We start from the raw sequence: 12,482 nt of genomic DNA, 5'->3' as shown, positions 1-12,482 counted from the left end.
TGAAATATGACGAGGGAGTCATTTTACAGGAAGTGTTTTTGACTAGGACATATGGAAGTCGCCCTTGATTACTCTTCTTCCAGCGCTCAGCACGCGCTTGCTCACATGGTCAGCTATCTTTGCTAGCGTTACTAAACAGCACGCACGTTTACCGGAAACGTGACAGAAGGCAGCGTTATATAATGCCGAAATCCAATGAGAAACAGATCAATACTGTCACGTATAGGTGTACTTGTTTCCCAGCAAGATGGAAATTGCAAGAAGGAAATTGCTTGAATAATACCTATGAAATTTTTGATCAACCACTGTAACAAAAACGATAAAATATGACTTTTCACAGGTTCTGAGTGAATGAGTTCTGGCTCGGAGCGTTTTTTTGTAAGATCGTCCCCTTTGAATCCAGATTTAACCGGATTAGTACAGATTAGTTCTTCAGAAGTGTCTTGCACACCTTTCAACCACACTGATATTACGTCGCTCAATGTACTGAGAGTGTAATTACAGCAGCCAATATCACAAGACGTGAAGGAGTAGGTTAGATTACGGATAAACCCTGGAGTGATAAAGTTATAGTTACATCTGATTGGTCGACAAGGTGGTCCGAGTTTTCAACGGACCAGGGAAGAGGCTGCAGTAACGCAAAGAAATATCTCTACGGTTTTCTTTCGCCAATCCATTGCTTTAACTCGTAAGGTATACCTCATTTTTGTTGGGTTTTGGGAATAGGTCTCCTTGGCTGTTATTATCAGGTTCACGTAATCTGATAACCTGCAGACCAGATATCCCTTTAGGCTGACCACTGGAGGAAATCTGTACTCATTACCCACTTATGTCATTAGTTTCGCCCCCAGTCTTCGAGTCACGTAATTGGCCAGGTACACTTTACACGCAATAAGGGTCTGGGTACGAGATCAAATATGACCAGGCAATACAAGAACGTTCCATAATTTAGCGAAAAACGACGATGATTGAATGTTTATACAATAAAATTACCCTATTGACAAGCAATGTTTTCGTTTCCAGAGATTCGTATTTTTAAACTCGTATTTTTTCTTCTCGTGACAGAAGAAAAACAGCAACACAACCTCTTGTTAGAACTCCGCGAAGCGACCGATGATCTTCGCTTACAAAATATCATCAAATTGTTTAGTGGAAAGGTGGTGAGAAGGAAATCATATACAACTGGTAAAATTGTTTGATTTAGCTTCAAATACTCAGAAGTAAAATGGTGACAAATGTATGCCAGAGAGTAAAGAAAATTGAGGGGAGATCTTAGGCGTCGAAGAGATAAAGTGTGCGTATTTACTTTCAGGGTTGAGTGTCACGACAAAATCAGCAATTTTGTGCGCAGAAATCGCCGTGGTCTTAAAGATATCCACAAATCTCCAACGAAAACTACCAAATTCTCCAAGCTTGTAACTTTAGCGAAAGAATGCTTTACAGTGACTAGGTAGCTGCTTCCTTCAAACGATGATCTCATCCCCATAGTACCTGTTAGTTTCAATAAATTGTCATGCCCATTGAGCATGCATTGTGTTTCTTCATAACAACCTGTCAGTTGTCACTCCAGAACGGCTTTTGGCTAGGAAAATCCCTCGCTCCGTCAGGAAAGGGGCGGACAGTTCTTACCAATAAAGTCCTCGCTATGCTTTGCTTGTTAAAGTTGTTCAGTGACTTAAAGATTCCTGTTAGGCTCCTTTGATTCAAAGTGAGGGGTAAAGCTCTTCCAAGGAACCTAAACACAAACCACACCTCGACGTTTGTAACCAGCACAACGTTTATGTCGTGGGTTACAACATTCGAACACAACGGTGGAGTGCAAGGTAAGAACAAAACCAAGCGTTAAATATACTTTAGAAATTATCAGAGGCTGAGCTTTTTAAGTTGCATTTTGCATTAGTTGGGACTTGCAATTCAGTAAATGTCTGGGCATTTTTCACTGTGGACCAAACAGGGTAAATGCGACGAGATTTGATATCAAACTGGTTTTAATTCAGTTTGCAATGAAACAACATTATTTTAACTGAATGAATCTCAACTGCGCCAGCTGAGACAAAGAATAGTTTTAATAAATGAAATTCATAGTGTTAAGTTGGAAAATTACCTTGATTTATACCTCTTTAGTCATATTTAGTTTTGTTTGCTCTTTTGAGACACACCTGCAAAATTTGATTGATTTTTAAGATATATCGGTGAACATGACCCATCACTGCTGGAACTAAAAGAAAAGTGGCTGAGAGCAATTGTAGTAAAATCGATCAATAAGTCGTGTTCTTTTAAATAAAAGTTTAGCAAATATTAACGCACAAAGAAATTATTTTTATAAAACATTATTTGGGTGTCGCTCCCAAATATCGTTTACTGGAAGTACGAGAGGGTTAAATCTTCGTTTTTCTCGTACCATTTTCCTTTAGTCTTTTACAATTTTTTTTTTAGCTGCGGCTTTTGAAAAAAGATAGGAACCCCTCCTCACCCCTCTTCTATAATATTTTGGGGGTAAATCTACTAAGTTAGGGCTGAAGAAAAAAACACGAAACTGATGCCTGGTATGTGTAACAGGTTACGACTTTTAATAACGGTACAGGCAGCAGGTCTCCGGCACGCGATTGTATGAAGAACACAATCCTTCTTCAGGTTTTTTCGCGTGTTATCCAAATTTTTCTTTTGCGTCTGTAACCACGACAGTTTATATTTTTAGGGGCTTTCATTCAATCTGTGTCCGTTGGTAATATTTGCCTCATTCCATGTTCAGACAGTTTTGAAAATATTTGACCTGTTTATTGACATACTGATATCCATCTAATGACTCGACCAGTCAATATTTGCCGCTCGGGGAGGGGGGGGGGGGAAGGGAGGGTTCGAAGAATAATTGTCGAGTGACGATAAAATTTACCTGATCCTCTTAACCCTTAACTCCCAGATAAAATTCTCCTTACTGTCAACCATACAATTATTATAATGTTACTTTAGAGAATTTAATATCGAATCAACTAATTATCCCCAAATTGATATTTTTCTTTGTTCTCATCACTTATCTGGTTGATATTGTATTGATACTTTAAGGAGAAATTATGTCTTGATCACTTATGGGAGTTGAAGGGTTAAGGAAGGTCTTAATGGGGTTAACTAACTGACAATCAACTTAAAATGTTGTCAGTTGAGGGTAATTAAAACTTCCAAACCACCATTTGATCCACAGTGTCTTCAGTAAAAAGGCACTGAATTTTCTGGTAAAACTTTATCTCCTACTGTTTCATTTTCCATCAGAAGGCTACTTTGGCCCTGGTATGGGGTCATGTTCTGATTAGTCTCGCCTCGATCTTGATTTCTGAAGCGGTAATCACGGGTGGAGGAATTCTGGGATGCAAGCCATGCGCAATAGATGACTGCAAAAACGAAACAAACTGTCCTCTTGGTTTCGTTATGGACGTCTGTAATTGTTGTACCAAATGTCTTCGGGTTAACGGTAGGTTTTGTCTCCAATTATGGTATGTTATGTGTTTTCAATTGGAATTCCAAACACAAGCAAATCTATGACCGAATGTTAATCAACTGTAGCAAATTAAACATCAATGGAGCTATTCCTTCAGACGTTTTTGCGGCGATTTTTGATTATCTATAAAAAAAAATGAGAGGAAAATTGCCGGATTCATTTAAGTCTGCGAAAAATTATTCCTTTATCTCTCTGTTAGTGGAGATAAGCGAAAAAGTAATGTGCGAATTATGGTTTTCGCGTTCAGCTGTTTACCAGGTAATCGCACTCTACGCGTCTGCGTATCACTTTTCGTGTGCCTGCATTTCCACTCCTCTCAACTAGCTGAAGGCCTGGAATAGACTATATATATATACCATATATATTGCCGTAGTTAAATCTTGCTTTTAAAAGCCGTGCGTTAGGAAAGCAAACGAGTCCTGTCAAATTTTTTTCTCTGGTGAAAAACCTCAGATTATAAAAAACCTGAAACCAGCCGGGGTGTTCATTGAAAACTCGTCTGATCCACACTAAGGTTCAGTGTTACAAAAACTGTACGTTGTCATGGTAATTAAATGTGGATTAACCCTTATCGTGCCTCAAAACAAATTTTGATCAGCTGGCTTTTCCTACTTTTTGGTGTTAGATTGTATCATTCAATGAACTGTTTTGGACTTCAGTGACAAACTTCACACGTTCGCCTTTTAAAAAATGGTTAAATGAATGTTTAAGATCTTTTCACAGCTCATTTGTTTGTGTTTTGCAGGTCAGACTTGTGGTGGCAAGGGTTATGTCGTCGGCCGCTGTGCAAAGGGATTAAAATGCAATTTAGCTAGTGCTTCTTATCAGCATCCTGTAGGAATTTGCATCTCACTTATCAAACCCACTTCTCAACCAGCTCAAAAACTCTTAATAGACAGGCCTATTAAAGGCGGGGAAAATTTTCCTCGACAAGACATTCCAGGTAGTAATCACCGAAAAGAGGGAAACGATTTACCAGGTGATGATGCGAAATATTACGTTCACCCAAACGGAATGTGGAGTATACACACTGTTAAAATTCAAGATGATATTGCAGCGAGTAAAGTGGAACCCACTGCGATGAATTCAACAGGGAACAAAACACATGATCAGGCACTGCACAAGAAATCCACCAAAGGTATAATCATGTTCATGAGTGTAAATCGTTATTAGGTTCAGGTTGCTGGCCTTTTAAGGTTGGAACTTTCAAAATTACATTGGCTAATGATGTGAAAGAAAATCAAAGAGAGAATTTCCCTTTAAAGACAGTGACACACGCCAAACTAAAACGGCTGCTCTACCCCAAACAAGAAAAATAGCAAAAACAGACAAGAGGCCCCACTTTAGCCCCGCCTCCTTTTTTATGCTCTCGAATGTGACAAATTAAGAATAAAAAAGGAAAGGAAAAAAGGAAAATGAAAACAAACGAGAAAAAAAACAAACATAAAGAAGATTATAAAGGACGGAGATTACGGCGACAGCTGCGAAACTACCACGGTCTATTTCTCTTTCACTCACTTTTCCTTCACTTCACCGCTCTTAGCTAATAATTCATCAACAAATGAGCTAGCAATTTTCTTCCTTTAATATCCACTTCTTTAAATTCTCTATAACTTAGTGAGTAAGTAACACTGTATTCATCAAGTACAAAAAATGTCATTCAGCTTCTTCATAGTCAAAATGTCTTATTACGGTGAGAATGATGTATTGACTTAGTTTGTTGTTTACATTTTTCAGCTTCGGTACAAGATTCGATTCCAGATGTTACTCCGGCGGTGATTTTCGTGGCTGCAAGTGGAGCCATATTTTTATGTCTAATTGGTCTGCTATTTCTCCCCATTTCGCGAAAAAGAGGAAACGCGAAAACCTCGCAAACAAATTTACAATGAAAAGGAATGCTGAATTTTAGCAATTTTGTAGCCTAAGTAAGTTATTAAAATGTTTATTACAACAAGATGCACGTGATAGCCGCAAGGGCAATAGCAAAAAGCCGTTCAGAAACATCTACTCATCTGAATTTCGCCTTCAAGCTTAGATGACTAGTGGAAGGACCTCATCCCTGTCGATCTAGTTCTGTTCAAAACAGTCTTAATATTTCAAATGATGAGTCCCATGTTATCCGGTCCGAAGTTACGTTCAGAGTTTCAAAAAAGAAACCAAAAACAATCCTATGCGCTCGTCCCGAATTTTAGTAAGTCCCAAAGCGCTAGTTTTCATTTCTTCATTCGTTTGATTGAGTGAATTTCCTGGACCCTATTTGTATGTAGAATTGAAGCGTCAAGCCTTGAGAATGAATAAATACAGAAGTCACGTGAAGAAACAGTCTCTTTTTATTCCGCTTAAGAGTGTATTGGAGACGGTGCTCTTAAAATCTCCGATCTCCTAGATAGAGGGCCAGCTGACTGAGGACCAGAGACCCACTGGGCCGCGGGTAATTGGAACAGTATCGATTGCAGAAATGCATAAGATCATGAAGGAGGGAAAAATCGTGTCACTTGTAGTATTATGGGTATTCGTAACAGCCTTAGAATAAATCACCGTCCACTCGTCGATCGATGTGTCGTCCACAGTCGGTATGGTACAGATGGTCGCCACCGATTTCTACCCATCGGGAGCTGCGATATGGTCGGTATTTTACACGACGCTGTACAGGAAGCTAACACTAACCGCATCGGTATAGCGGGCTCTAGGGTTGGTTTCATCCCTTCCTCCTCCCTGTCACAACATTCCTACCGTTTCATTATAAACATACTCCAAAACAGTTTAAAATTCGTAATGATCCACTGAAAGTACATCCAAGAAGGTTGAAAGAAGTTAAAGTCTACAAAAAATTGAAATATGGATCGGGGAGTTTCGGTAACAGAGCAGAGGCTGGCAGAAAAGTTGACGATTTTGAATGATCGTGGAATTGGAATGCTCACTCGAATTTACAACATCAAGAAAGTAAGGGTCAGAAATAGCACGTTGTTCTCTAAGTTAACCTTACTTTGCTGCCCATGTACTCCTGATAAATGCTGCTATACAAACTAGAGCAGATTAGAGCCCCTTTGAGAGCTTCATGTCTGACAAACATTGAGCAAGATCAGTTGTTTATAGCTCGCCTGTGGTGAATTGAGTGCTTTCGAATTGGTTCCATGGTTAAACAATTCCTCCCGGCTTTTATCGTAGCTTTTCTGTTTCTTTAAAAGATGCTTATCACGAATGTTTTTCCTAAGGTGATGGTTCATTTATTCACACAAAATCATCCAAGATTAGGACGCAAACTTACTGTTTAGGCTGCTCGTGTACAGCTGATAATACCCTCTTCTACTTTAACGCTTGCTAATTGAAATATCCACCAAGGATTGGAAATTTGACAAAAGTGTTTGATGTTGCAGGAGTAAAGTGTGATCTGTATGCGATCTGCAGGCATCAAACTCTTGATGTATGTAGTTATTGTCTGTGTAATTGTTTCTGTGTTCTTTTTTTTATTTTCAAGGCATGTTCTGATTCAAAATCAAGGCCAGGCTTTTTGACTGACAAAGCACTGGATCCAGCAATCAAGGCCATTGTTAAGAAATTTCCCGTAACAGACACCAAGGTACACTTCTCCATTATTACAAATTAAAGTTATTTAAGTTTAGAACCACTAGAGGTACTGCATTTAGTTTTGAGGAGAAAGTTTTTATGCATGTATTGTTCAAATTGATAGAATTTTCTAAGGTTTTTTGTGATGTTTTCATGAAACTAGAATTCTATTCTTCTTGTTATTGTTTAGAGTGTTGCACTTCAACCAGTTCACAGCATCCAGAATGAGGTTATCAAAGGACTGTCTAATTATTATTATACATTTGTGGATGTTATGGAATTCAGAGTAAGTTTTACTGATGCTTTATATATTGATGCTTATCAACTAGCATATGCAACATGCTTAAATATTGGCTAAAAAGGAGACAAGCAGTGACAGAGTGCAATTGAAAAAGCCACATTTCAAACTTCTTAGACAACAGTGATCCTCAATTCTTTTGAGTGCTGATCATTTCATAATCATTTCAATCAAATTTTGAAATGACTGTATCATAAACATCTGTAGACAGTGTTTTCAAGTTTACACAAATGAAATACAAAGTAGCCCTCCCTTACATAGCTACTCTGTTGTTGCTGTTATTATTAACAACAATAACTTAATTCTATGATCATTTTGATGACCATAGCCACGAAATTATTGTTTGTTTGATTCTAATTATTGTTTAATTCATTTTGATTCAGGATAACACCAGTGAGCTCCTAACAGAGATTGATGCTAGTTTTGTACATTTTGACATTGTAAGTGCCTTCTCAGTTTTTCCAATATTTTACTCCTGTTTTCTTGACAATGCATTTTTTCTTGCTATATTTCAATACAAACACAAAGTAATTGAAAAGAGATTTGTGGAAGTTAAGGATAATGTCAACTCTTGGGACATAAATTTATTTTGTATAAGTACACATCGCCTATGTTACTGAAAAATCAACAACTCAATCTTGCACAGTTTATGTTCAGTGCATCAGCTTCAACCCATTTCCTTGTTTGGAAAAAAGGTAAATGTTTATGGTAATAATAATAATAATAATAATAATAATAATAACTCCCAGATCAAATTTGCAATTCTCCTTACTGTCAAACATACAATTTCGGTATTCTCATCACTTATCTGCTTGATATTGTATTGATATTGTACGGAGAAATTATGTCTTGGTCACTCATGAGAGTTAAAGAGTTAAACTATTTTAATGTCACCTTTTGTAGACATTAAACTATGACTTGACAAAGGCTTATTTGGATGTGATTGTTACCTATGCCGCACTTATGATGCTGGTTGCCCGAGTGGATGATCGCAAAGCTGTATTGGGTCTGTTTAATCATGCCTATGAAATGAAGAATGGCAGAGGGTAGGTAGATTTAGACACTCAGCAGGTACAGTGTACATGTTCTCTCAGCTAGAGGGAGGGTGTAGACTCAAAACTTTGTTTTTCAAAAATCATTTCAACTTGTAACTTCTCATGCCTGATAAGTCTTTTGAACAGAATCAAGGAAAATGAAAGGAAAGGAAAATTGTTAAAAACAATTGGCTATTACTTGTGACAACTTTAGTGTACCCATCTGTTTTACTTTTAATGATTAATTGACATGCCTAAGGCACAGGAAATATCATGTAAATACTCAACTGGTGATTTCCCCTCACATAGTCATTAACTTGCCTAGTTTAAACTTACTTCATTTTATTGTACACTTTTTCGTAGGGAAGATTCCTTTCCACGTCTGGGGTCTATGATTGTTGAATATGAAAGTCCGTTGAAAAAAATTGCTGAGCAATTTGTTCCGCATCAACAGGTTAGATATTGATGATCTTTATTTTAAAACCAGCCAACATATTCAAGTCTACTGTAAAAATATTCGTTCTAGTGTTAATTTTATTGCTGTGTTTTCATTCTGTTGATATTCAAGTGAGAGTGATGGGTTTTTTGATTGATGGATTATATTAAGTGATTGTTTTGGAAAGTTTACTACACTGTAACTGGTACTCTTAGGCTCAAAGCATTTTCTTAATCTGTTGCAGAGAGTGTCAACTGCCCTCCACTCAGTTCATGAGATCTATTTGAGGAGAAATACTCCAGGAGAACAGGTGAGTCTTATTTGGAGGAATGATGTTAATGAGCAGAGGAGAATTCTTGCTCGAATTGCTTCAGATATACATGTTAAAAGTTTTAGTTATTTTTTGGGTGAATGAGGTTTTGATTTAAATCCTCAGTGGCGTCAAACACAGATTGTTAGCATCATCAGTGCTCCATTACAGATGCTCAATCCAGTCACCAGTGATGTGGTAAGTATTGTGTTTAAGTTTCTTCACATGCCTCAGTTGTATTTCATCCAGTTTAACCATTACAACATTAAAAGTGATTATTCTTTTAACTATTTTGATATACAAGCAGACATTTAATGACAATGGAAATAATATGAACTAGGCATCATTACTGACACTGTAAATACACCAAATTCTCAGCTACACTTGACAAAGGAATCTATGATCATCATTTAACAGACAGATAATTGTCAGATCTTAATTGGCAGTGAATGACAACTAATTGAATTTTTGAATGATACCTTTTGAAGACATAATCATACAGTACATGGTTTGCTACAAATCAAATTGGGTTGAACAACAAGTGTAAGATGAAATAATTATCAAATCAATTAATAAACCAGGTTGAATACTGAGGTCACATTGGATCTACAACTTACATGACATTTTGCTTTTGCAGCCTCCAGTAGAGTACCTTTCACTGGACAGAATGCAGAAGTGGATATTGTGTAAGTGTCTACACAAATGATTTTATTTCATTAGAAAGTCCCACCAATTGAAATGGGTTTTTTTCCTTTGGGAGCTGAATCTTAGGTCAGCTGGAATGTCTTCATGTTCGGTTGACTGTCATAAGGAATTGTGTATGATTTTTTTTTTTTTTGCTCTATAGTTGGATACACACTTTGTCATCAGCAACTTGCCATGCCTGGTGTGACAGACATCTGGAAGATTGCATTACAAGATGGTTACTGTGTTACTTTGTTCCGTGATGAAATCATTATGTATCACAAGGAGTTTCAAAATTTACTAGATGGGATGAAAGGGTGAGATAAATAGATCTGCAACTTTTTTTGCCTCAAAGAATTGAAAGAGTGTGTGGTTAAAAAGCCCCAAGTGGCATGTGATAGCTTGCCAAATTCTCCTTCCAAATTTTCTTGTGTTCCCTTATGAAACAGAGGGAGAATTTCATGTTAGATCAAAATTCACTCAAAGCATTATGTTACACAGGATTTATATCTGCATATTATATATATCTTGGAAATCTTCATGACAGTCTTTCACATCTTGAGGTTGTGACAATTTTTCTTTTCGAGTGTTTTTCCCAAATTTTTCTTAGTTGAAAATTTTCTTAACTTGTCAATTTAATAAGGATTTTCTTTTTTTGCTGATTCATTTCTATAATTTTTAGACAAAGGAAAGAAAGCAAGCTGAAGTGGTTTAACCCAATGAGAATATATGCTTTTTACTGTCTGTTAATTTTGTTTTCCAGGTATGGCAAGCGTGTCAAAGATATTCAAGATGCTATGACGCATGCATTAACAACAAGGTAATTGAGTGTAGTTTAACAAAGCAAATTTATTATCTGCATTAAGGTATTCAGTGCAAAGTTACTCAGGGTATCATGAATTGATTAATAACTTTGTTATACTGTTGTCAGATATAATTATTTCCTTAAATATTATTTTCATTTACAACAGAAAATATTTGATAACAACATTCTCTGGCTTGTGCCTGTTAGTACTGCATTTATGCCTATTTCATTATATTTGTGTTGTTTCCTGTTGACAGAGGACCAATTCACAAGGAACGTCGTAACTACCTTAGAACTGCATTGAGAGAAATGTCTCTAATTCTTTCTGATCAACCAGGCCTTTTGGGACCCAAGGTAGATTTTGCACCTAGGATTACATATTGTTACTTACAGTTTAGTTTATTTAGATAGAATTTAGTGTTAGCAAGAAAAAAAATCTTATTTCCAAGCTTTGTTTGGAAAAGATTAACAGTGTACCTGAAAACTCTTAATTGTAAGAAATCTTAGATGTCCATTTTTAAGAGACTTTGTAGAGGCAAAGATTCATGAGTTGCCCAGCAGAAGCAAAAGTTAATCACCTTGGATACTGACAGTCTCCTCTACAACAAAGGCCTGCATTCTTTGAAATGCATTTTTTTTCTGTCAACAGATCATTGTTGTGCTTCAAGCATTAAGCATGACAAGAGATGAGATCATGTGGCTTGTGAGGCACACCTGTAATCCACCACCAAAAGGGAGAAAGTTGAACCAAGAAGACTATGTTGACAAGTGAGAAAAAAACTAGTACTAACTTAATGAAAATAACTGTCACATTTCTAGACAGTTTGGAAACCAATAGACTGCCTCTGGAGATGGTTGTGTTCTGTATTGATGTGGGTGATATCACTTATTCATGCGTAACATCCTGCACTGACTTACAGCTCTAGAGCTTGCACAGGCAGGCAATAACCATGCTCTGACTAAATTGTTGACCCTTAGGGTAAATAATGTCGTGTAGCAATACGTAGACTAGTGGTGAGGGGTTATGGGTCAGGCAAGTGGAAAACTTTGTTAAGACTGAGTTGGTTTTATCATTCGCTTGGCAAAGCAGCTTGTACTGCAAGTACTGGCACAGGTGTAAGACCTAGTAAAAGTGCAGGCTTTTTTTATCATTCTCTGTGCTAGTTGTTTCTGTGTAGCCTAATTTTTTTAGCCTTTTCATCTTTAACCACACTTCCTCTCTGTGTCAGTAGTGAAATTACCTCAGTTGCGGCTTTATTTTTGTGGAGGAAGTAAGAGGTAAGAAATCAGGTCACTTTATCCTTGTTGTGTAGACTAACCTAAGTATGCAAGTTCTCCTATACTGTTTTCTGGTAACACCTTCATTTCCTATGGTGACTTAAAATAGGAGTATTTGTCCAACAAGTAAGAGTTTCTTGAGGTTTAAATAATTTTTCTTTACTCATACAACCATTTATGTTGTTTATGTTTATCTTTTTTTTTTTTTTTTTTTTTTTTTTTTTTTTCTTTTTTTGATTCAGGGGTGTTTCTGTTGTGAGAAATTAGATTGTCATCTGTAAAGTTTTTTAAGGGGTTAAAATAGTCTTACGATCACTCTGACGAAGGGCTAATGCTCGAAATGTCACGCTTCTTTTTACCTTTGTGGGGGGCTAATTTACGTTTTCAACTCAGTTATTACACACTAAATACCTGCTATACTTCCTACTGTACGCTTAGCACCCACAGTTTTCTTTAGAAAACTTACACCTTTATTCATTTAGAAATTTATGAAAAAGGCTGACGAGTTGAAAACAAGGTCATTATATTGGGTCTTAATCTTTTTTCGTTCTATAAGGCATAATCCAGAAATATGTAT

At 36.8% G+C, this 12,482-nt stretch overlaps 2 protein-coding genes across 2 annotated transcripts; both read left to right on the top strand.

The window, feature by feature from the left end:
• Positions 1 to 1,559: 1,559 nt before the first annotated feature.
• On the top strand, positions 1,560 to 5,799 carry LOC131777390 (uncharacterized). The gene is made up of 4 exons (XM_059093683.2): positions 1,560 to 1,823; positions 3,268 to 3,466; positions 4,239 to 4,631; positions 5,231 to 5,799. The coding sequence occupies exons 2-4, from the start codon at positions 3,424 to 3,426 to the stop codon at positions 5,380 to 5,382; spliced, it is 588 nt and encodes a 195-aa protein (XP_058949666.1). The 5' UTR covers positions 1,560 to 1,823; positions 3,268 to 3,423; the 3' UTR covers positions 5,383 to 5,799.
• Positions 5,800 to 6,194: 395 nt separating this feature from the next.
• Positions 6,195 to 11,399, top strand: LOC136279508 (nck-associated protein 1 homolog). Its single transcript, XM_066163437.1, has 13 exons — positions 6,195 to 6,436; positions 6,972 to 7,073; positions 7,251 to 7,346; positions 7,742 to 7,798; positions 8,262 to 8,404; positions 8,756 to 8,846; positions 9,073 to 9,138; positions 9,265 to 9,336; positions 9,776 to 9,824; positions 9,986 to 10,139; positions 10,586 to 10,642; positions 10,885 to 10,981; positions 11,277 to 11,399. Exons 1-13 carry the CDS (start codon positions 6,332 to 6,334, stop codon positions 11,397 to 11,399), a joined length of 1,212 nt encoding a protein of 403 aa, XP_066019534.1. The 5' UTR covers positions 6,195 to 6,331.
• The last annotated feature ends 1,083 nt before the right edge of the window (positions 11,400 to 12,482 follow it).

The sequence above is a fragment of the Pocillopora verrucosa genome, chromosome 3 (genome assembly GCF_036669915.1).
Source record: "Pocillopora verrucosa isolate sample1 chromosome 3, ASM3666991v2, whole genome shotgun sequence".
NCBI lineage: Eukaryota > Metazoa > Cnidaria > Anthozoa > Scleractinia > Pocilloporidae > Pocillopora > Pocillopora verrucosa.
The sequence above is the reverse complement of the archived record's forward strand: the minus strand, read 5'-3'. Positions and strand labels throughout refer to the sequence as shown.